Below are 24,992 nucleotides of genomic sequence, written 5' to 3'. Positions count from 1 at the left end.
GATATGCTGTTAGATTTTTGTGTAGGAGTTTTTATAAATTCAAGAGAAGAGTAAGTCTGGTAAAGAAAAATCGGCAAAATAATAGTATTTAAAAGGTAATACTCAATGAAGTCCTTCTAGCAGGGTATTTAAGCAATTGTTTGTGTAGATTTGTAATGCTAGCTAAATTGAATGTATTCCTTAGTGAACAGCATGTCAAGATGATCTGCACGATTTCTACTGTTAAAATGAAGTCTTTAATACAAATTATGCTTTGGAGTGTGGTAACGAGAGCAATCCCAAGTTTTTGCACATTTTTTGATAATCTCTACAGAATCGTAACATTCTCCGTATGTTTTCCTGGTTGGCAGGTGGAGTGGATACAACAGCAGGTGGTTAAAAGAAGGATAAAGAGGGATTATAAACCTGGTGGTACCCAATCCACTTATTTCAATGATCCCAAGTGGCCAAGCATGTGGTACATGGTAAGTACATGTAGGGTCATTAATTCCATTTCATGCTAATATTTAGGTGTCTGATTCAATATTGTGAAAAGGGGAGGAAGGCTATGTTCAGAAAAAGCAGATTTGGGGATTATTATGTAGCTAATAAAAGTCTGTTAACTCCTTAGAAGTATTACAAAGAATTTGTCGTGAGCCATGCAGTAGGAAGCATTTATTGATGCATGCATTTATGAATTCTTCCTATTGCAAGATATCTTACTTGCTTGAGGATAAATAAGCAATGAGAATGGAAGGAACTTAGCCACAACATGTGAGAACCCATTTGTATTTAATACCTAATTCACTGTCCCCAACATAAATGTATTTTGTCCTGAAACAGAAGAAGAAAACCACCAGCACTGACCATTCATTTCCTGTCTGACAGAAGTTCTATTTTTTAAAATAATTTCATTTTTGTCCTGGTAATCATGGTTAAAGCCTGGAGTGAAACTTTGTACTCATGATGTTTTAAAAAATATCCTAATTTTTTCCAGGTGAAAAATCCTAGGATTACAGAATAGTTTGGGATGAAAGAGAGCTTTAAAGGCCTTCTAGTCCAACGCACCTTTCAATGAGCAGGAGCGTCTTAAACTAGATCGAGTTGCTCAGAGACACATTTGATCTGATCTTGAATGTTTTCAGGGATAGGGCACCTACCACTGGGTAACCCAGTCCAGGATTTTACAATTCTTCTTATAAACAATTTCTTCCTTATATCTAATCTGAATCAACCCTCTTTTGGTTTAAAGCCATTGCCCCATGTCCTATAGCAACAGGTGCTGCTAAAAAGTTTGTCCTCATTTTTCTTAATGATCCCCGTACAAATATTGAAAGGCTGCAGTAAGTTCTCCCTGGAACATTCTTCAGGATAAACAACCCCAGTTCCTTCAGTCTCTCTTCATGGGACAGGTGCTCTGATAATAGATACTTAGGGCAGTTGCCTCTAATTTTATCAGGAAGATAGCAGTCCCTATTTAAAAAACAGTTGTGTTGTCCAGCCACACTACCTCACAGCTGTGCCACAATAGCCAATCTACCACTGAACAGACTTAAGAGCATCAAATGGACTTCAGTGTGTTTTTTTGTACAACTTTCATAATTCCTCATTTCTGTCCCAGTAGAAAAAAATCCTTACTTTCAAACCATCTGGGAATGGACCATTCCTGACTGATTGCATTTACATCCACTGATTAACTCCATGTATTTGCAACATCATTAGTGATAGTGGTTTGATGACATTTCATTGAAGGAGATCAGTAAAGTATTAGTGACCATGCTATCTCATCAGGGAGAATAGCTAAAAATATGTGAGTGGATTGACTTCAGGATTGACTTGAGACATGAAAGATAGCCTCATATAACTGTGTTTATGATTGTTACCATAGTTGCTTTTGTTAATCTTTCTTAGCTTTTTAAGATCAAGGGGAAAAAATGAGTTCAAGGTTGGTTAATAGTTTCGGTCTTTGCTATGCTGGAAGAGGTTTTTAGGTTACTGGCTGCAGACATGTTGTTGAGAAAGTGGTAAGAGTAAAAAGAAATTACTCTTGGGTAATTTCTTGAGAAAGTAATAAGTAAACTATCATATAGAGGTTTGCATTTCAATTAATAAGTAACTTTGTTGTGGTCTAACATTGATACCTTTGCCCATTGAACTGGCACAATTTCTAACAAGGCCATAAGTGCAGTTCAGATTTGTTGACAGAAGTCCTGTTATTCAAAGACTTTGTCAAACCATATCTGATTAATGTTTTTCCTCTCCGAGGTTTTTCTTCACAAGTACCACTTCTTGTAATTTTAATTTTATAGGCTAGAAATAATACATTTATTTTTGTATGATATCCATGGCAAGAAGTTACAAGGGAGAATCAGGAAATCTTTCTCTTTTGAGCCATCACAGCACTTAAAAGAACGAAAAGGTTATTTTCTTCTGACTTCCTTCCCTCAAAGCAAGGAAAGTTGGACAAAACCCAACTTCTTTAGCATAACTTCTGAATCTTGAGGCATCTGTGCTGAAGAGTAAAATAGAATATTTTTATAGATTAATCAGCATACGAAACTTTACCAATCCAACTGTTACTCAAAAGTGACCTACAGAATCAGGTCCAGTTTGTTCAGTATCAAAGGAAAAAAAATCACTAGTTAACATCCTCTTCAAAATTTTTGCCATTCCCAGAGCTCACCTTTGTGCCATCATGTTAAATCTAATACATTTCTTCTCTTCCACTGGTGCTGACAAAATAATCTATTAGCCAATAACTGGATGAACTATATACAGTCAGTTTGGTGATTTTGGCTGAAAGAGGTTGAAGTCGACTGTTCTGTATTTTTTTTAACTTGTAGCTAACAATAGCATCTTCACAATGACTGAGGTGACTTTGTGCCTTATCAAATTCACTGTACCTGCCAGTTGTTTAAATGAATTTCTTTATCTTGTCTGCATAGGAAACTATAGAATGTAAATATATTAATATATATTAAAAAAAGAGAGGAAGTAAATATATTTAAAAATAGAAATACTTGCAGTGTTGTGGTTAATATAACTAACTTCAGTAGACTTCAGTCTACTGATACTGTTGTTGTTGACCATTTCTTTTTGTTCCACCCTTCAAGAAGAGCTTCATAATGGTAGGCTGAAACTGGAATCACAAAGGCATAGAGGCACAGATTTCTGCAGTTGTTATTTACCTCTGCTGTGATGATGGGCTCCACTGGATGGGGCTTTTGCATTTTTTAAAAATAAGGAAAACATTTTGGATAAGCATAATGAAAACACTAATTTTTTTAAAAACTTCTGAAAACATATTCAAATAGAAGTTTGTAAGCCTAAGAAAACATACAGTGCCTGGCTGTGCTGTTTCTCCAACAGGTTTATGAGACCTAGTTCTCTGGGGTTTTCGCAGAACTGGAGTGAAAGGAGAAGCAGATCAACAAATGTGAGGTGTTTTAGGGCATTCAAGGTGGAAGAGGATTATAGCAGCAAGGAACAGTAAAACCATGTGACTGAGCCATAGTGGAAACGAACATTTACCAGTTACTTGGTGAATAATAATAAAGTAATTTCTTTAATTACTTTATTATTAATAAATATTATGTGGTTATTAATTAATAATAACCACACAATTATAGATGTAGAGTGATATACTGGGGTTTTTAGAAAGCTCTTGAAGGTAAAAGATTTGCTGAGAAACCTCATCAGTCAGTATTTATTGGTCATCAATCATCACATTTATTGGTATATTTGCACTGTAAGATTTCTGATATAATGTAATTCATACTGCTATTGAGAGCAAGCCACACAAGCTGCTATGTACTGAATTACTTGCATGTAGAGCTTGCTGCCTTGAGCTCTGATGCTGAAACCAAAACGTAGGGAAAATTGCTTACTTTTCACTTTCAGTGAGGACTGTGAAGCACGCATTGCTTTGAGCTTCAATTAGAAGTCTGGTGAAGCCAGCTTACCTCATTTCTTCAGAAAATTGCTCCAGTATGCTACATAGTGCTCTCCAGTTGCAGTTGTGAGTTCCCAGGTGAGCAGTTCATTTACAGGGAGGGACAGACCCTTCTACTCTGACACAGTTGACTCTGGATGGCAGCCAGAATGGGACTAATAAACCTTTATCAAGAGTGAGTAATGTGAGTTTCCAAAGGTCTGTAGCCATGAAATAAGATGGAGGTGATGAGTAAGACAGGTGAGTTGCCTCCCTTATGCCACTGCTGAGATCTGTAGGGAGTTGGCTTACCTTGTGCCTCTCCTCCCAACTTAAGCAAGTGGCAGAGCACAGAAAAAAATTTTACTTCCCTGGCCTTGCCATTACTGAGAACAGACAGTTATGGTGGATGGGACTGTGAGAGGAGACAGAGGAACAAAGGAAGGAGTGACAGAAGCCTGACAAGATGGGCTGGAAAGGGGCGAAGGGAGAAGAAGAGGTCACAGTGGATCTGAGTGCTGGCCCAGGTACAGGGAGACAGAACTCAAGGAAGAATTTCCTCGAGTTTTCCTTGAATTTTACCTGCCATATGCTAACACCACAGCAAATGAATGTGTGTCACTCTCCTTTTTGACCTACTAAAAGTTTGTTTGAGAGCTAAGGAAAAACCTCACTCTTTTTATTGCCCTGCCAAGAACTGTTTTCCCCTTTCATCTGTGCAGTGAAGCCAAATGGTTGTTCTTTCCGAAGTGGCATGGCATGCTTGAAAGCGTTTTGCATATTTTGTAACTTGGTTTGGTTGTTGCATGCACTTTCATATTTTGGGGTTTTATTACACGAGAAGATCAAGCTTTTGGTGTTCTGTAAAGTTAAGATGATCTGTGACTTAACTTCAGCAGAAGTGCTGCTAGAAAGAGCCACTCTGCCTGCCACACATTACCTTGCAAATCTGCCTGTGGAAACACGTACTTTTGTTGTTCTGTGTGGACAAGGCAGAACAATAACATGAGGTCAAGTAACACACAATTTCACCTAAATTAATTTCTTTTTGGGAGACAGCAGCACACTTTAGGTAATCAAAAAGCCTGTAGAAGTGGATTTATCCATACCTGCTGAAAAGAGATTTTTAATACAGATAGTTTATCAAGATTAACAAATAGTTTGACGGCAGAACAGACTAGATAGGCTTTTTGTTCTGTTCCTTTGGGATATTCTATTCCTAGATAAGCTTACCTGGAAGTGCCCAGAAAACACAAAATGGAAGCCAGCACCATCTGTGGGTTGTGCCAGCATTTTCACTGAAGCAAGGAGAAGCAATACGAAAATAATTTCCATGCTTGCTTTTCCTGTGTGTCAAAGATTTGGTAATACATCATATAGCAAAAGCACACATTCCTCTGCGTACTTACTACTGTGATTGTATCTTCAGAGGCAGAGTATCCACTCTTATCTTAACAGAATTTATTTAACTTTTTTTTTTATGGGCAGCAACTGAGTTACATTAAGAAACTGTAGGTACTTGTCTGTATAATGTTCTTTGTGAAATATCACTCGTGTATAATACTGTTTTCCTGCACTGCCTTTTTCTGAGCAGTTTTTGCAGTTAGTAAGGAAATAATAATGCCTCAAAATCGTAGCTGAATTTCTAATGATGAATATCTGATTTTAGTTTTTGTACGTCTTACTGGGGCACATTCTATATTTCAGTTTTTATCTTAACATTGCACTTCAGCAGGAAAACCGTTGATATAAACAGAGATATGTACTTACCTGGAAGTACATTTTTCCTCTTTACAAAGGAGAAGGAATCACTGCTTTCTAAGAGCAGTTTTCAGGAGCAGCTGTATGGCTAACTATCCACTTTTCAAATTTTTAAAAATCAACATCAAGTAATGTCAAATAGCAAAACAATTTCTTATGCCACACAGTACTCAATATGCTATTAATTTACTTGGAAAAAAGGAGAGGTAATTTAATTTATAGAAAAAATACTGATTTGTTTCAAACTTTATATCTTGTTTTGCTGTTGAAATTACAGATGCTTCTGGAAAGGTGTATCTATTTAATATTTTAAACATTATTTCATCTAAAGAACAAACATCAGGAATGCCAAAATTACCAAAAGTATACAACCACAGTGCAGAATTAATTCTGAGACTTGCTTGTCTTATGGTCAGATTGATAAGAATGAAATAGTGTGGCATAGTAATATTGCCCTTATCAGAAGCATACTCATAAACCTATGAGACTTTTAGAAATTTCTGACGCAAACAGTTACTATATTACTTCCCAGTCAAGAGGCAAAAATTAAGTATTATGAAAGTGTAAGGCAATTTCCTACCCATTCAGCACATAGGATCAAAGAAAGTCTGGATAATGCTTTTAGTCATATTTTGTAGGTACTATTGTGAGGGGCAGGAAGTTGAATTTAATAATGCTTGTGGGTTCCTTCCAACCTGAGATATTCCATGATTCTTTGAGGAGAACATGATATGTGTCAAAGAAGAAACTGGAGAACAGTGTTTGGCTCTAGGATGTTACATCTTGTACTGGTTGTTAAAAATCAGTATGCCCATTTTAACTGAACACAGATTCCATATAGACCCCGTGGAAGGAGGTCATCAAAACTCCAGCTTTCCAGATTCCAGTGTCTGTGTTCAATTGTGTCTTCCTGTATATCACATGAGCAAATGTTGTCACTAAAATTACCAGTTTGCAGAGCTCCTTAGTTCTTGCTGAGCCTTTTTCAACATTAATTCATGCTCCTTTTTTGTCCACATTTTAAAAATACCCGCAAAGCACATGCAAACCGCTCCCCCTCCACCCAACAACAGAGGAAGCAAATGCACTGAGGACAAACATGTCAATGAAGTGCATTCTGCACTACTTCATTAAATGTAGGTCATCCTTGGCATTACTTTTAGATAATTCTGATGTAGTGAAATCTCTGCTGTGCATTACATGTGCTACTCAAGCCCTGTGGATAGGATTTTTTGACCAACCAATAAGGAGCAGATAGCAGGGACTACCAGTACAGCAAATTCTATCAGTGCCATTTTGGAAAGAAGTCCAGCAGCTGTTTGCACATCTGCATGACTTCTAATAAGTTTTGATGAAACTTAACCTGAATAAATTAACTGAGCATTTTGAACAGGAAAGTCTGACAGAGCAAGACCTCAAGTCTCCTCAAGGAGATGCAGATAGGGCTCTTTGAAAAATACTTCAATTCTAGTGTGTAGAGCAATATAAGCAGTATCTGTTTTCTCTTTTGCTGAGATTATAAATTCTCCAGAACTGGCTGTTTCAAAATTAACTCATTTCCAACTAACAGCAGGAAAGAATGTAGTCAGAGAGAGGAAATGTGCAGGAATGAAGAGCCTCAGATATGCCCAAGGGATTAAAGTTTAAGGTATTAATACTACTTTTGTCTTACCTTTTATGTAGTGATAGAGTTTATTAATCATGAGTAGCATGCCATCTAAGCATTTTTCCTGTCTTCATTGATTTTTTGTGAATTTCTAACAGAAAAAAGTAAGTTATTTTCAGTTTTCAAAACAGTTTGAAACTATATTAAACCCATGTAGTATAAGCACAATAGCTTAATAGGGGCAGATTATGATAGACTAAATATGAAGTATATAGCAGGCTTTTCCCTCTCCTGCATCTTTTGGACAAGGCAGTTTATTAATAAACAGTAAACTACTGTTTGGGAGTAAAAAACTCCTGGTTTGGCTTTAGTGAATACCAGTTCCTAGTCATACAATTGTATTTGGAACCAGAAATCCCATTTAGAAGAAAAAAAAAAAAAAAAGAGAGAAGTTAAGCAAAGAAAAATAATTTCTGAAGTTACAAAAAAACTCTTCCATAGCCTGGTTGAAGTTTGATTCACTTTTTCTCATTATAAGTCTCCTGGTCTGGCTGAAAATAAGCTGCTTAGGAAAGTTTGTTAAATGCAAGCTTTCACATGCCATGTTTGGATGAGCTTTATATGATACCAGCTGCTGAAGCACTGAAATCCATATACCCGTTATTAACTAGGAACTCATCTACACATGAATTTAAATGCAGACTAAGAAATTAATAGAGCCTACTTAGAAGGTGTTACAGCCCTTGCTTCTTGGTAAGGAGCCAGTCTGCTGACAGAAAACATGATTCTGAAAAAAAAAAAAAATCCCAATTCTTGTAGACCACTGAATTTGTGTTGAAGAATCAAGACCCTTTTCTGACGATGAAATTTCCCAAGACAGCACACAAGCTTGAGGCTCTGTGTTCACATCCTACCACCTACAGTATCTTTGCTCCTAGCTCCTCAATTCTGTCCCCATTGTTTGCATCATCTCTTATGAACAACAGAGAAAAAACAAAATAACAAAAAAAGCAAACAAAAAACTCCCAACCAACTAAAGAAAAAACACGAATAAAAAACTCAAAAGAAACTAAATGAGGATAGATCAAAATTTTCACTAACAATACTGAGGAGTTGGATTGGTCCAGCTTTCTTGAGGATCTTGACCCTCAGTTTATGGTAGCTATTGTGCTAGTTTTCATTTAATGATTAGATCTATTTGCTACTCTCACATGGTTGTCCTTTTTAAAACATTTCCTCCTGCAATTTCCATTTGCTCCCACTCCAGACTGATGATGGAATACTATATAAGAGGATAAAAGCATTCTGAAAGTGAAAGCATTATTTTACTTTGTGCCTGTCCTTTGAAAATGTTTGCCCAGACACAACGTTGACCCATCATCATTGATACCAAGCAATGAGAGAAAACTAAGTTCTGAAAAATTCCCGCCTTTTAAAGCCACTCACACTGGCATGAGATGTGATCTGCTTTTGCTGTCTGGCTGCTGCTGCTCCACCAATATTCAAAAGTTTCAAGTATTGACCTCATTGTGTGAAGCAGCTTTGATCTTGTTTGGGACTTCAAACACAGTGATACCCAAAGACCATATTGTGCATTGTGTAAACTCTAACCACAGACAAATTCCGGGGACTACTTCAGCATTTATTCTTCTGAATTAATCTACATGGGTGGCCAAACACACTTTTTAAGCTTGGGTTGTTACTATATCAGGGCCTAGAAAAAATCTTCACTGGTCTCAATATTTGAATGATTCACACACAAGATTTGTCCCATGGTCTAATTGGAAAAATCTAACAAAGCCTGAGCCATGCATCTCTTCTAATCTCCTGGCATGCAGAAGTTCTATAATATGAGTGTGAGCATGAAGGGAATGGAGGTTATGGGCCATGTTGTCTCCAGGCAGGCACCAAGCAGCAGAGGTCTCCTGATGCAGTCATGTTCTGTGGGGAAGGACAGGGACAATTTACATGTCAGTATATGCGTTTAGATTTTAAAAATAATAATAATAATAAAAAATTCTAACTTATCAGTTACTCTAAGTTATTTCTTGTAGGCATTTGTCAGTAGGGATACTACTAGGAAATGGATTCATACAGGAAAATTCAGTTAGAAGGAATGCATGCAATGAGAGTATGAGGTGGATTTTCCCCATTTCTCCTTTTGGTGGCAAGGAGATTCTAATCACGCTGCATGCAGTTGTTAATTTGATTCATGTGTTATGTTGAGAGAGGCAAGAAGAAAAGTACTTATTGTGTATTGAAAAGTTCTCACTTAGAATACTGTATCCATGTTAAATCCTGGCATCCATAAGTCAAAGGATGAAAGGTTAAAGTGGCTAAACAGGGGAAAAGTGGCTAGAGGGAAAATAACAGCTGTTCATAAGAATAAAAAGAGAGACCTTTTATAATAAAGTGCTACCTGTAATGATACTGTTACTGAGAATATGTGCAACAAAGTATACAGGCACAGGATCAGATCCCATGCACCTAACTGGAAATAGGCATCCACTTGAATGCATTGCAGGTCAAGGACAGATTTTAACATATTCCTAAGCTTAATGTATACTTCAAAGTTCTGTTGATTTTTCCCAGAGTCCTCCAAGCCAACATTAATTGGCTGCTAATTGGCCCAAATTTTGTGTTTTAATAATGTCATTACATTAGTTGGTTTTGTGGATTGTTTTATGTCAAATCCTCCATCTCTAGAGGAATTGATGAGGGTGTCTGTAACAAGACTGAAATGGTTCTTCAGTTGAATGAATAGAAAATAATAATATTTGTTACTATTTTTACTTCTTATTTATTGTTGTGTAACATTTATATTACACAACATCAAGGTTATAAAATGAAACCAACTTTTTTCTTTTTTTAAAAATCTCTTTTACTTGAAAACTCATATTAATAGCAGAGCAACCACACAAACCCATATTTTTCTGTTTTAAAACAATATCTATGTAGTGATGCTTATCAATTAAAATTTCTTAAATTAATAGATTAAAATTTCTTAAATTATCTAGAGGTAATTAAAATATTTTTTCAACATTTTATTCAACTTCTTTTCAAAAATGTTGTTACCCACTCTTAAATGTAGATGTGTTGCATTAACTTTGGCATAAAATAAACACCATTGCTTTCCAACTAGTTTTCAGAAATGGAGAGGCTGGGTGTGGGTGGGCCTCATTTCTGATTAAAGTCAATTTAACAGCATAATTCTCATCGAGTTCAATAAGAACTTTCATTAGCAGATTCATGAAGAGTGAAATTAATCATTGCAGTGCTGTAAGTCTGGTGGACTTCAATAGGAACTTTCACAAACATACTGTCACCAACAAATTATAGATTCTTTTAGATTGCAGGTGACAAATTCACTGGACCTGCAAAATATAAGTACTTTGTGCATATACTGTGTATACAGTACTATGTATAAGTATTCCTGAGTATATTCCAACTTAGAAGGTTTGGAGGTGCAAAACTCAGCCAAATAAGTGCTCCTGCTTTTGGGAGATGAGCAAGCCCATTTACTTGTCTGCAAAGTTGAATGTATTCTCATCCTCTGCCCTAGAGGACTTAAAATGCCAGTTTATATTTTTGGGAATAGTGAAAGTGAGGCTGTATTCTGTAATTTACATCATAAATGGTGGTGATGGGCAGCCACTTTAGATGTAAGTAAGATGTCGAGAGTAGCTCAGAGATTACAGACCATGGGTCTTGTGCAAAGGTGGAGCAGAACAGGTGATGATTTAGCATCAGTCCCTCTTCTACCTGCCTGTTGGCAACATTAGAGGTCATTCTCCACCTGATAACCCAACAGTCCATCAGCAGGCTTTCATGACCTTAGCCACATATCTCACGGCTGTAGCCCTCATTCCTGCAAGATGTCAAAAGGGGGAAAAGTACAAATCAACTCATTTGGATGTCTCATGTCAATTCCGTGGTTAGATTCCTACAGCTACTCATCTGTGAACTGACAGGTGCATTTGAATGGCCTGCTGCCTCTCTAAAGACACAGTGAATAGATTTCTGCTCAGTGCAGAACAGTTTGACTAGATGATCTTTAAAATCATCTATTTGATGTTTGACATTCTTGCTTAGCATATCTAATTGAGATTTAGTCATAGTAGTTAATGTTTCTATGTGTATTTAGAGTGGAGTTATTCATTATATGCATATATTTAAGCCCACATCCAACTGCATAAACTGAAGTGTCCTTGCAAATTATTTGAAGGTAGTGAAATAGCAGAAAAAAAGCTTAGTTCTCCCATATCATACTTCTTACTGAGGCTTCAGTGGAATTCCTTATATTGAGCTACATTAGTCTTACAGAAATCAGCATGAGGATCTGGACTCCTTTGGTTAATTCTCCTTTGGTTTGATTGAGCCTTTTCTTGATGATTAAAAATCTTACACATCTTAGTTGCATGTTTATCTTGGTCTGTACTTACCTTGTTAGGCCATTCTTTACTAGATTAAATAAATATTCCCCCTTTAAAAATATAATTGTGTTGAGTTATTTGCATGCTGCAGTCAAGTCATGTCTTTACCCTCTCAGATAAAATAGGTTCTTTAAGCCTGTTTAGAATCACCATAAATTGTGTTTACACCACTTATTTGAGACAAGAAGCATCAAGAAAACAATCAAAAGCTCAGTGTTCATTCTCCAATAACATACTCTGTAAAACTTCAATACTGGACACATGAATGCATCGTTCCAGAAATAGCATCATTGCTGTCATTAAGAAAAATGTCTTAACCCACTTTTTGCTACCCCACTGCTTAACTCTCAAAGAATAATATGTAGCTTCACAGAGTATCTTTTTGAAGCTATAGGTGACTGTCTGCCTTAGATCTTAAATACTTTCCACTATTACTGGTTTTCTGTAGACTCACATTTTAAGTCTTGCTCTCTTAATTCTATAGGCATAATCTTTTGCATGATTTTATATAAAACTATATTACAAACACTGCTTAAATAGGTTCACTTTCATAAGTGATCCAGATCAGTGTCTCTGTTGCTCTCTGTACTTTCCACCCCACAAAGTTTTCTGTCATCAGATTTGAGAGTGTGCTATATAAGAACACTATTTCAACTTTCCTGAACTACAAGTAAACTGTGGAGCCTCTTAAGATTTGAGACTTAACAATTGCACATGCTAAGTAATGTTTCCTTGAACAAACTGTATGTTAGGATGTCATAATGGATTCAAAGTGCAAACTGATATTCCAGATTTTCTTCTAGCTTCCTTATGAGTGGTATGTTAAGTGCTAACAGATTCATAACATGTCTCTAATGGACCCAAAGACCTCACTACAGTTTTTAAGGAAGCAAAAACACTTTTGTAGCATGGTTGTTTTAATGGTAGAACATGGAAAAATGTAGTTTCCTGGAGGTACATTGTATTTCCCTGATAATCCCCCCTTTTGCTTGGAAGAACATTTCTAACTTTGTAACATATTTTTGTGCATTCATTTTAAAATCATATTTGCAGTTAAACAGCAGACTCTTCATAGGAGAAACAAAGAGGGAAAAGATGTTTCATTTACAGCTCAGATTTGAAAATAGAGTAAGCTGAGATAAGAAAGGTAACTTGACAGGAATCATAGAAGATAACGATGGTAGGAGAGACGAGGGAGAATGCAGAAAGTGTTATAACAAGTACAAAAAATATTTTGTAGCTGTAGTACCGGAAAAAGTGGTGGATACAGAGGAACTGTCAACAATCATAAAATGAAACCATACCTTTAGTTTACTTATGATTGCATATATTTTTTCCTTCTGATCATGCTCTAATCATACCTTTCTTTAGTTCCTTCTTTGAGTGTTTTCTCTGCAGACTTCCTGGATTTGTAAAGATACCTGCAAATTCTGGAAGTTGTCATGAATAGATATCATTTCAGTGCAAAGACTGCGTTATGCACGCTATAAGGAAATAATCACAATGAATGTGATGTTCCTCTGTTTGCTGTTAGACAAATTGCATTTGATATGGATATCAAGGTGCATACACTGAGGTTGTATATTTTCTCTGTTTAAAGGAATTACTCCTATAATATTAGTTCAAAATGGTGTTTTCATATTAGTTCCATATATTCAATTGCTTTATTTGCAGGTGGGAGAAGTTCCTTCATAGCACTGCTGAGATGAATGGAATCTATGTGTGTTTAATCCTAAAGTCAGGATTTAGATTAGCAGCAGCTCGCTGAGACCCTTAAAGCTCAAGAGACATCAGTCTGTGTGCAGTTCTCCATAAAAACAGTGTTTTCAATTACACTGGACTTCTTCAGAACCTTTCCCAGTATCTATATTTTCTGAGACAGCTAGAATCCTGATGCTGTGCTGAGATTTCTGTAAGATCCTCTGCAATTTTGACAACATTTTTACATTCATTGTCTATTTTGCACAGTCTTTCTTGCACAGCTATGTCATAAATCTCTGGACTAACCTTGCTCATCATTGCAGGGGAACTTCAAAATTTGATCATCTGAGTCAAATTTCCTGAGATGATAACAAGAATAATTGTGTGATGCTTCTATCTTATGCAAAACTTTTTGTTGCTTCTTTGTTGGGTTTTGTTGATGTTCTTTCGTCATGATGAGTAATCTTTCCTTTTCCTTCCCTGGCCTCCCTAGCTTCTCTGGGCTAGTTCTCTCATTTAGACCAGATCATCTCAATTGCAAATTATAACTATCCACCCTCTCTGGTGGTTTGGCCTTATCTTCCCAGGTTTCAGTTATGCTACATAGTGGGTCTTGTATTCATCAACCCTAGCACACTCAAATGGTGAAAAGCCTATTGATGCCTACAGCACTTAATTCCCTGCAGGCAGCTAAAATAGCAGACGTTCATCTTAGTCTTCATTTTTATTGTTAATGAATTTTCACAGCATACATTTCCAGTGTTAGATGAAACACTTTTTTAAGGCTGTCTAAGGAGGGCATGAAGTGATTTCTGCACTTGTGTCTCAAGAGAGTGTTTTCATAATCCTAAAGTTTGTCCTTTGGCAAGTTAAAATCTCTGATATACCTGAACAAATAATGGATCAAGGCTACAATAACCTGATGGCTGTGGTTCTTAGGGAGAAGGTTGCTAGGTATCAAGTAGCATAGATGTTTATTCCTATACTGAATGCACTGTGTAACAGTTTCAGCCTGAGAAACACCACAGGCATTCTCCATTTCTAGTAGTGGAGTATGGAGTTCTCTTCATATTCTGACCCAGAAGTGCCCTGTATTTCCTACCCTCTTTTGTCCCTTGAGAGAGTAGGACACGTGTCTTTCCTTCAGCCTCCTGAACGTCTGTTGTCTCACATCCCTCCCTCTCATTGTCCCTCTGTCCCTCCTTCTCTTCCCCCAGGACATCCAGCCATTGAGACCAGATGTCAGCAGGGTATTGCCTTATGGATCAGAGGGACCAGAGCACAACATAAAATAGAGACAAAAGGACTTCAGCATTGCTAGAGTCCTTAAAAGTTGCATACAAGCATTCAGCATCAACATCTCTTCACCTTTTTCCTTGCAAGTCCTCTTATTCCTACAAGTTCATAACATTCTTAAAAAAAAGTTTCCTGGTCCATCCCATATCGCTTCCCTACCCATCCCCAGCATCCCAAAATAGTATATTCTTCTTAAGCACCACTCTTCCTTTTTCACAGTAAAATGAAGAAAGATGGGAAAGAGAAGGAAGTGGATTTGTGTAAGCCCCAGGCTCCTCCCACTCATCAATCAGTCTCTTGGAAGATTAGTGCTTAATTGAAGCCATCTGCTCAGGGCCTTCTTTCCACTCAGTTATTTCAGATCTGTAACATATGTTTACTCAAGGTCTAAATAAAACCACCTTCCTCTTCCAAGCTCCTTAACAAATGGTGTAGAAGTAACGGTCTTTTACTTGAAAACAGCTTAAAAAGTAAAATGTGAAGAGTCTGTCTTTAGTAGTGTGGTAGGAATCTTTAGGAACTTATGAAAACTCTTTTTTAAAGCGATGTTTGCAGTCTCTCTCTTTAATTGTTTTCTTCGAAATAATGAAAATACCCAGTCTAGCTTGAGAGAGAGTGGGAGAAACTTGTTCTTACTAGAGAACTGCAACAGCATGAACTGATGCATAAATAAAAAAGGATCTTTGGACTTCCTGTAAAACTGGAGTGTTTTTCTTTCTTTTTTGTGATTTAGAAGGGGTCAAATAAAAAAATGAGTCAAAGGCCATGTAAAATGGTAAAATGGAAAGCATTGTCTCTCTGAGGAGTCATTTGTGCTTCATGAATACTGAATCCCCAGGCTTGGTGGTGCACCACTGAGGCTGTTCTTCCCACATACTCTCTCTAATTAGTAAAAGAAGTTCCATACTTTTTTTTCATACACAGGACATTGGACAAGGGAAAATGCATTTTCATGCTAAGTAGGCTATTTACATGTTATTGATGGTATCAATAGTAGCAGTAGCAGTAAGTCATTGGACAGTGATCTTAAGAGAATATGGCCACATACAGACATACATTTCAATGCATGCTTCTTTCCTTCTGGTGTTTTTTTGGCAGTAATCACAGGAAATTGTTTATTTTTTTCTCTCTTTCTGCCCAAAATGTTCTGCATGCTGGTCTTATATTTCTCCCAGTGCTTGTCAGGGAGAGTCCATACACTGACACATACCTTTCATCATATGACCTTTGACACATGAGCAGTGATGCAAGAACATACCAGGTGCACCAGGTCTAATATGCTATTTATTATTATCACTTTGTTGTTGTTGTTGTTGTTGTTATAATATTGTAGTGAACCTTTCTCAGTGGTTTTAAAAAGTTTTTAAATGAAACTTTTCATATTTGCCTCTTAGTGCAGGTGGCAGTACATGCACAACAACCATAAGGAACCATAAGGCATTTTTAGCTGCTTTTCTTTCTCAGCCTTGAAGGAATCTCTCCTGTTGCCACCACGTGGGGAAGAAACAGGACTAGAGGCAGATGTCCTATTGGAGGCACAGGTTGTGGCTTGTGTCGGAGGAGGTGATGTTAGAGGCAATCGCAGCTGGGAGAGAAACTTTGCTGTCTGAAGTCCTAGAAGCAGGGGAGCTTCCCAGCCCTGAAAGAGTACACTGTCATCAGCCTGTGTGAAATGGGCATAAAGGGCTTCTCTAAATTAGTTCCTCTTTAAGCCAGCACATAGTTTACAGAAAAAAACATGAATATTGATTTTAAAAAGTGCCAATGATTAAAAAAGTGATGGACTTGTCTTGAACAAAAATTTAACATGTTATGAATGGTTCTATTTTTGTTAAGAATAGCAGTTTGATCAGCGCCAAAAAGAAACTATTTATGAACTCCTTATTTTCCACTGTGAAAACCCATATATGTAGGTTTGTAAGTTACTCTTTTCTCTTTATAGTCATCAGATACTCTTATGAAGTAAGAAGCCCTTTCATATTGATTTCCGTTCATTTTCATTGCTTAAAGAGGCAAAAAATAATGTATCTGTGATTGTTTTATTGGCCTCTAAGTGTATTCTTTGTTAATGAATCAGTGAAGCTTAAAAACCAAATTCATCTCTAAAGTAAATTAACTAGACCCTCTGAAGTGGCACAAGCAATAAATTGGAATTAAATATTTAATATCATGCGGTCTTGAAATATTTCTCTTGATACAGGTACAGATTAAAAAAGTAGCAATTCAGCAAAGTATGACTCTAGAAGTTGGATGATACTTCATGCAAAAGAATCTTGTATTTGAGATTAATCAGGCTCTATATTATCTGCCTGCTCCTGCTAGATCATTAGAGATCATATAGATCATAAACATATAGTGTGCAGCAACAATCAGAAATTACTTAAAGATGTAACTCAGAAGGAAATACTTTTTGTATACAGTTATCAAGTGCTGTTTGTTATGGACTATCAGATTATGCCTAAAAAAAAAAATATCTGTAAGTATTCATCCTTCTAAAAATTCTTCATTAATCATCTTTTTTTGTGATAAAATAATTTTTAAAAGTCAGAAATACTTTTTAAAAGAAGCATTATTTCAATAGTGTGTTTAGAAAATGTAGCTTTCAAATGCTTACTCTTGGCTTCTTGGAGAAGCCAAAAAGTCATTTCAGTAGATCACGTTGTCTTATGCCCATTTTAATAAGGACCCTAGCTTTCCAACTGTCTTGATTACTACCTTGCTTGCTTCTTTCATTCCCTTTAAAATTGAATAACCTGAAAAGCATAATAAAAATATATATGATTTCCCTTTTTTGCAGGAAAAGAGAGAGTAATTGACAAGTTTTCACTTAAAACACTGCACAAATCCGTACCTCAGAAACCTGATTGTAGCATTAGCATGTCCCCTCTATTAAAAAGCATGATCTTTGCTGCCTGTGCATTTGCCTGGACCAAGCTAGGAGTGCCAAATGCCTCACATTACATTCCTGTCACAGAAGAGGGAGATAGTAATTCCTTTAACTGCACAGAATGTCAGAATCAGCCCTGTGTGTCCCCTTTCTCTCTGCTTGTGTTGCTCAAGGTCAAGCCATAGGTCCTTGACTGTCCTTCCTCTACAAACGATCTTGTGCAGCTTCTGTCTTCTCCATGCTTGCCGGTTAGTAGCTAACAAAACCCTCTGATGCAGAGAACATGACTGTAGTATTTTTTTTTCTGTCTGTGTCAAAGGCCATTTCACTATGACTCTAAGGAAACCAGACTTTGTTGTTGTTGCTGCTGTTGTTCTTCTCAATCTATCTTTTCTAATCCCTAAATGGGATCTAGTATTTCAGAGCTTTCCCATGGTCGGAAGTATGTGTACTCTAACACTAAGTGAGATCCAGGACTTGTCAAACTCTCAATTAGTCATTCTGATTATCATGTTGTGTTTCTTTATATCCCCATAGATAAGGACTGGATCTTGCCAAAGAATTCCTTGTAACTCAAAAACTACAAGAAACCAGTGCAGTGAAGTCATGAAGACTTACAGAGGGCAGAGTATGCCATTTCTGAGAAACTGCATGTCACAGAATTAGAAATTCTGTTTCTACTCTGGTTTTGTAGACTAACAGGCATTGCTAAGCAAGACAGAACAGAATTTTACAGTTATTATTCTTGTAATTTTATTTTAATCTCTATAATTCCAAAATATTTTAATCATTGATACGTTCTTGATTCTTCAGTTTAGCTGTTCAGTTTGTTCCTGATCCCTAACTGGATATACCAAGACTCCAACTACAAAAATTAGTCAGCAGACACATTAAGATAATGACAATGACCATCAGGTAGTTTTTACAGACATTTCAGAAAATAAGTGTGTCTTGGTTAGAAAAGACAGGTATCAGCTAAGGAAGGCAGGAGCCTCCCCTGAAACAGAAAATGTAAACCCCTTCCCTCCGAATTGTTATAATTTTGAAATTAACTGGGCTCTCAGGCAAAGGTATGGGAGCAGGAATAACAGTTCTTTATTAGGAAATAAAATAAAATAAAAATAAACAATGCAGTAATACAAAACAACACTGGCAGAGTCAGAATACAATCTGACAACCTGTGGGTCAGGGTGTTGGTAGCAGTCTGATTGAATGGTGGCTGCAGACCTCCTGGAGTGACAGGTTCTGTTGAAGCAGTGAGCCTAGTCTAGTCTTCCTCTGAAGATCCAGTGGAGAAGACAGCTGCTCCTCTGGGAATCCAGTGGAAAAGGCTGACTGTGGTCTTCCAGAGCTCTGATTATATCCCGGTAGGAATGCTTGGCTCCTCCTTCTGGGCGTAGCTTCTCCCAGTGGGATTGTGTAATTTTATCAGTCATGCCGTGACACTCAAAAGCTTATTAACGGAAGATATCTCCCCTGAGGGAGGATGGCTTGTGGAAGAGATAAAGAAAACTGCCCAATTAACATAAGATAACTGCCCCATCAGATAGGAATAGAATACACGCCACCATTTCCAACCTAAGACAAAGCATGAGAATCCATACCGATATCTGATACTGACTGCAACATGCAAACTTCAGAAAATCCTTCTAAAGTTATGTCTGTTTGTTAACTGTGAAAAGGCAGACTTCAAAAATGTCTGTCCAAAGGTATCAAAGATATATCTAGAACAAGATATATTTTGTCTTTTAATGCTCAGAAGTGTTGAAGTTCAAGTATGGGAAAAGTTCAATATTTGAAATTTTTCATACAATAGCCCTTTTTCTTCTATGTTCACTTCAGAGGTTTTTCCACCTTGTACATGGTTTTTATCACTAACATTTTATCACTAACATTTTCAAATCAAACATTTGAAAGAACAACATCATGCTTTGAATGCCCTTTTAAAATCTTAGTAAAATCTTCAAAATCTTAGTAAAATTACTCTAAATAACTGGGCAAGAGTTTGTTGATTCCTTTTGGTGTTTTTGTCAAGGGTATGGATGAAAGCAATGCATGCTGAAGTAGATTTAATGCAGTTGTCTAGTCATAGTACAAAAGCAGGAAATTTCTGAATTACCGTAATTGTTTTGAGAGGCAGAAAATACAGTAGAATAGAACAACAGTTCAAAGATTGACAGATGTAATAAAAGCTTCCAACTACTGTATTTGTACATGATCATGGCAAAAGTTTTTATTCTAACAAATAAAGTTCTAATTCAAGTAAAATTTCTAACAAGAAAGAATATGGAAAATAGATTGAAAATAAAACCATAAAATTCAGTATTTGCTCATTGATACAAAATTCAGTCACTCAGGATAATGTAACATTTATTATCATGGCGGGTGTTTAATGGTTCTTTATTTGGGTAACACTGCAAATTGAAAAAGTGCTTCCAAATTAATTAAAATCAGCCCTCTGCTAACAACCTGACAATGTAATTCAGATTGGTGATAGAGAAGCAGCAGGTGCTTAAAGAAAAATTATAGAATGGAACCCAGGAAATTTCCTTGCAGGAAGTGTTTTTTGAAGGAAAGAGGAATTTTAACCCAATCGAGCAGCTAAGCACCACACAACTGATTGTTCACTCCACCAGCAGTGGGATCAGGGAGAGAATCAGAAAGGTAAAAGCAAGAAAACATATGCATTGAGATAAAAAGAGTTTATTAGGGAAAGCTAAAGCTGCACACAGTAGCTAAACAAAACAGGGAATTCATTCACCGTTTCCAAGGTTTTCAACCATCTCCATTGTATAAAAATGACTTGGGAAGGCAAATGCCATCACTTGGAACATTTTCCCCTACCTTTTCCCCCAGCTCTTAAGTAGTGACTGCATCCTATGATGTAGTTAGTTGAGGTCACCTGTGTCCCTGCTGTGTCCCCTCCCAACTTCTTGTCCACCTCCAGTCTCCTCACTGAGTGAGTGATGTGAAGAGAAAAAAAGGCTTTGTCTCTGGTAACCACTTCTAAGCAATAATGAAAATATTCCTGTTTTATCCAAACTCAGTTCATCACAAATCCTAAACAGCTCCATTACTAGCCAATGTGAAGAGAATTAACTCTATCTCAGCCAAAACCAATCCAAGGGGACAGAAAAGAGTGCAAATGAAGCCAAGTAATACCTGGCATATTAGATGCTGTTGTATGTGGAGAGGCATATCTATACCATATACCATAAAAGATAGTACTTGAGGAGAAATTCCACTCTAAGATTCAAAGTGTTCTTGATTAAAGACAAATAAGACTGCTTCAAGAGGAAAATGCCCATTCTGATTTATCTGGAGAAATACAGACTCAAATATGAGGTAAAGTCTAATTTGTGATTAAAATACAGAAATCTTGGATCAGATGTTGAATTAAACAAAACTGGTCTTTCAGTGGTAAAAGACAGTACTGGAAGAAAAAAAGTAAGGCTAGAAACAGCAGAGAGATTAAAAAATGCATAAATAAATAATTGAATAGAAGAAAAAACAGTAGGGAGTAGGTGAAAAAACCCAGATGCTCTTCTAAATGGGACATGAGAAGTTGTTTTTTATTGTAATGATAATAATTGAACTCTTCATCTGCTTTGAACTACTCTCATTTGGATGCTTCTTTGTTACCTTTACATTTTGTATCCTATGTTAACATACGCTGTGTACTAAAGTTAGAAGTGGGCTTACAGTTACAACTGCTTTACCCTTCCTTAATCAATTTGACTTCATGTGTCTCTTGAAAGAATCATCAGAGCACACAGTAAGGCAAGACATGTGTTTCATGGTTGTCTCCATGCACGTAGCAAAGGCCCCTTCAGTCACCACCACAAAAGAAAATATTCAAGTAAGTGAGGGCAATGGACTCATTAAGGGAAGTATTGGTGACCTTCTGGCAGAGATCCAAAGAGCTTGCAAAGGAATGGGGATTAAAATACGCATATGCTTGTTCAGCCTGTGTGGTTTGTCTCGTGTGAAAGCAAAATAACAAGCTCATCCCCTAGGAAGAGAGGACAAGATATTGAGCAAAGCAGCTGAGGGTCATTTGACATTCCAGAAATGGGGATAAAGGCACAGTGTAATGGTCCAGTAAATCTGACTGGAGGCCAGAGCCAGGAATCCTGAATGCCTGTTGTAGCTTATCCTGTGGCTAAAGGCTGGTGGTTCCATCTTCCTGTCTCTTTGTCTTCACATCAGGAAATGTGGAGGATGATATTGAAAACTTCAGCAGATATTTTCTGATACTTAATTTAGTAATATTTTGAAAAAGACAAATGTAGCTGGAAACATTAAATATGTTTAACCATCTTGTTTGTACATTAGAAATCCTCATGTGTACAACTATTACATTCAGACAGCAAGTTTACACTGTAATTAATTTCATAAAGCCAGCAGCATGAGCATTTCCAAGCAATACAGAGAACAAAAGCTACACATTCCTTGGAACTGGTCCCTGAAGTCCTTTGTGTGGGGATGGATAGACAAAGAGAGACAGATATTTGTGGGCACAATGGAAAAGCCCTGAGAGAGACTTTATATTATGTATAATAATATAACCTTGCTCTAGTAATAACAAATGACCACTCTTAAATCCTCTGATTTGGGTGGTAAAGTGGAGAACAAGGAGGAGGAGGAAAATTATTATTTTCTAGGAATAGGTTTGCTAATGGAGACTGAGAAAGTTTGCTGTCTGGAGAAGACTAAGTCAAGGTGGACTACACCCCTCCAAATCTGTTTACTTCTTAGAAGGAGTAGAGTGACAAGACATGAGGCTGAAGTGGGGACATGAGGTGGAGAGACAGGGATTGAGATGGAGCATGGTCTACAGCCACTGTTGTTATGATACAAATTTCTTCTTTAATTTCTTTTTTCTTGCTCCCACCCTTTGCTTTTATTCTTCCTTGTACCCCCTCTTTTTTCTGTTTTTGCCTGTTACTCTCTCTGAGCCTGGCAGAGCTGCAGGAAAGCAGTACTGATGAGAGAGGCTCATTGAACTAATTTCACAGGGGAGGGCTATGCGTGTGGATTAGAGATTGGCTAATGGGGCATTACAAATACCTGAGGGTCATGTCTCATTGCCATGGCAAGCCTGATTTCTTCAGACAAACTGGGTGCATTTGTGTCTTGGAAGAGGCTTTCAGCTTTAATGTACGCTAAACTTTCCTCCTCCATGATACTGGTCTTGGTTGCTCTGAAAGCTGTACCCCAGGCTGCTGTCAATCAGCACTATCTACAATTAATCCAGCCCCCTAAGATGCAAGTTTTTCAGGGTGGTGTTTTCATTACAGGTTCTTAACTGCGGCTCATCTCCTGCTGATACTGCACAAAACCTGCCAAAAGCCTTCTTTTGTAGATAGAAATGAATCTTGATTGGTTTCCAAACATTCTGTCAAGAAATTGTACACAGCATATAAGCTCTAAAAAGCAAGGTGGTTTTTTTTTTTCCATTACCATTTCAGTACAGGCATTTGTCTACTTTCATCCACATATGGTTTGGTTTTTTGGAAAAAAAAAATTTCAAATATTTCAAATTCAGTACAGCTGAATGCTTCCATTTGTGTTGCTTAGCATGAAGAGTAATCAGAATGAGAAATAAGTGGGACTAGCAGTTCAATTTGCATTTTTAAAAATTGTTTTCTGTCTAAATAAAGGTGTTGATGTTGTATAGTTCCTATTCAAATCAATTATGTTCATGTGCAATTTTAAATAGTAATGTTAATGAAGTAGGATAGTATCTCAATCCCTCACTGCTCAGTAATCTCCAGTATACAACATCTTTATCTCCTCTTCTTTCTCCAGCACTGCAGTGACAACACCCACCATTGCCAATCAGATATGAATATAGTAGGTGCTTGGAAGAGAGGTTACACTGGAAAGAATGTTGTGGTCACCATCCTGGATGACGGCATTGAAAGAAACCACCCAGACTTGATGCAGAATTATGTGAGTGTCCACAGGAGCCCAGATTTCCTGCTTTGTTATTACTCAAAAATAATTTGCTGCTTCTGGAAAGATGGAGAAAGAGAGGAGGGAAGGGAGAAGAATCATACAAGTGTTTCCTCAAACATTAATACCAATTGGAGGAAGGAAAACAGTTTTTGATAATATGTATTGTTTTAGTTAAGACTGTGTTTCATCTGAACGTATTTAATATCTGGATGCCTCTTGTAGCTGAGTCCTGAATTTCTGAAGAGCTGGAACCAATTACTGGATATTTTTTGTGTCTTCTGCAATTTTTTTACTTAATATCTTCACACTCTCTGAAATTAGAAATGGAATACAATGCCTTTCAGCTAACACATGCGGTTGAATTCCATATTTGGCCAATACATTTAGTCAGTGAGACAGAAGCTTTTCTCAAAGACAGTAATTTTACAGTAATCCTTCCATGCATTAATTTTTAAACCTGTTTATCATACTGCTAGAAACAATATGAAAGGAAAAGTATGTGACCTTTCATGATTCACTCAGTTAAGAACTGAGTATAGAATATTCTGTTGTAGAATATTCTTTCTAATAAATTTCTTTTAACTCTACTGAGTCCCCTCACAATTTGCGATAGAGCTGCATCCATTGTTTTCTATGCTCTGTGTCTCACTTCACCTAAGGAGGTTTCTGTTTGCTCGTGGTTCACCATATTTAGATGACTGATTTAATCTGTTTTGGAAGCTGATAACATAAGGAGAATCTTCTTCTCTAATGGGTTGCTTCCTGTGTTGGTGTCAGAGTTTGAAGCTGTTCAGAGCATCAGGTCCACATTTTGCTGTAGTGATTTGTTCTATCTTTTGGAAGTAGGCATTAGTTGAAGGCATGTAACTGTGATGACCTTATGATTTGTCTGAAATAAAGTGTGCAAGCTGTACTTCTACACAGAAGTACAAGAAGAAGCAAATATATTTGGATTGAACTGGACTGGTGAAGATGACCAGTGCAAGGCATGCACATACCTTCATTCCCATTACAAATGTAGATCTTGTTAAAGAGCCCTAAACACAGGCTTCTTGCCAGCAAGCTTACTTCTTGATAGAGCATTAAGGGATTCTGACAAAAACATCTTTAACAACCCATTAAAAACTACAATGGTGTCCACAGTTCAAAACCACTTATTTTAAATTAGCCATATTTGCATATGTATCCTTCCCTATGGTACATGTGGAACTCAGCTTGGAGGATGTGAAAATAAGTGGGGGGCAATTGCCCAGTGTTTGATCCTGTCACATGACACATCTTTCATTTCAGTATCTTAAATTATTTAAATAAAGCAGATAAAATTTTATCTCCTCAGTGAATTACCCATATTGTATCATGTCACCTCATTCCAGTACTGCCCTACTACTGAATTGAAAGCAACTATTTATATCCTTACCACTCCTCTCTCCCTTTCCT

General features: G+C 37.0%; 1 protein-coding gene across 3 annotated transcripts in view; it reads left to right on the top strand.

Annotated features, from left to right (window-relative positions):
* PCSK5 (proprotein convertase subtilisin/kexin type 5) overlaps positions 1-24,992 on the top strand; it is a 223,235-nt gene that overhangs the window by 47,348 nt on the left and 150,895 nt on the right. For all 3 annotated transcript variants that reach the window (XM_039719288.1, XM_039719297.1, XM_039719307.1), the window contains exons 3-4: positions 351-464; positions 23,406-23,549. In XM_039719288.1, coding sequence (XP_039575222.1) covers positions 351-464; positions 23,406-23,549 — 258 coding nt within the window. The remainder of the gene's footprint in view (positions 1-350; positions 465-23,405; positions 23,550-24,992) is intronic.

This window comes from Passer montanus, unplaced genomic scaffold (genome assembly GCF_014805655.1).
Source record: "Passer montanus isolate IOZ18808 unplaced genomic scaffold, ASM1480565v1 scaffold105, whole genome shotgun sequence".
In the NCBI taxonomy this organism is placed as follows: Eukaryota; Metazoa; Chordata; class Aves; order Passeriformes; family Passeridae; genus Passer; species Passer montanus.
The sequence above is the reverse complement of the archived record's forward strand: the minus strand, read 5'-3'. Positions and strand labels throughout refer to the sequence as shown.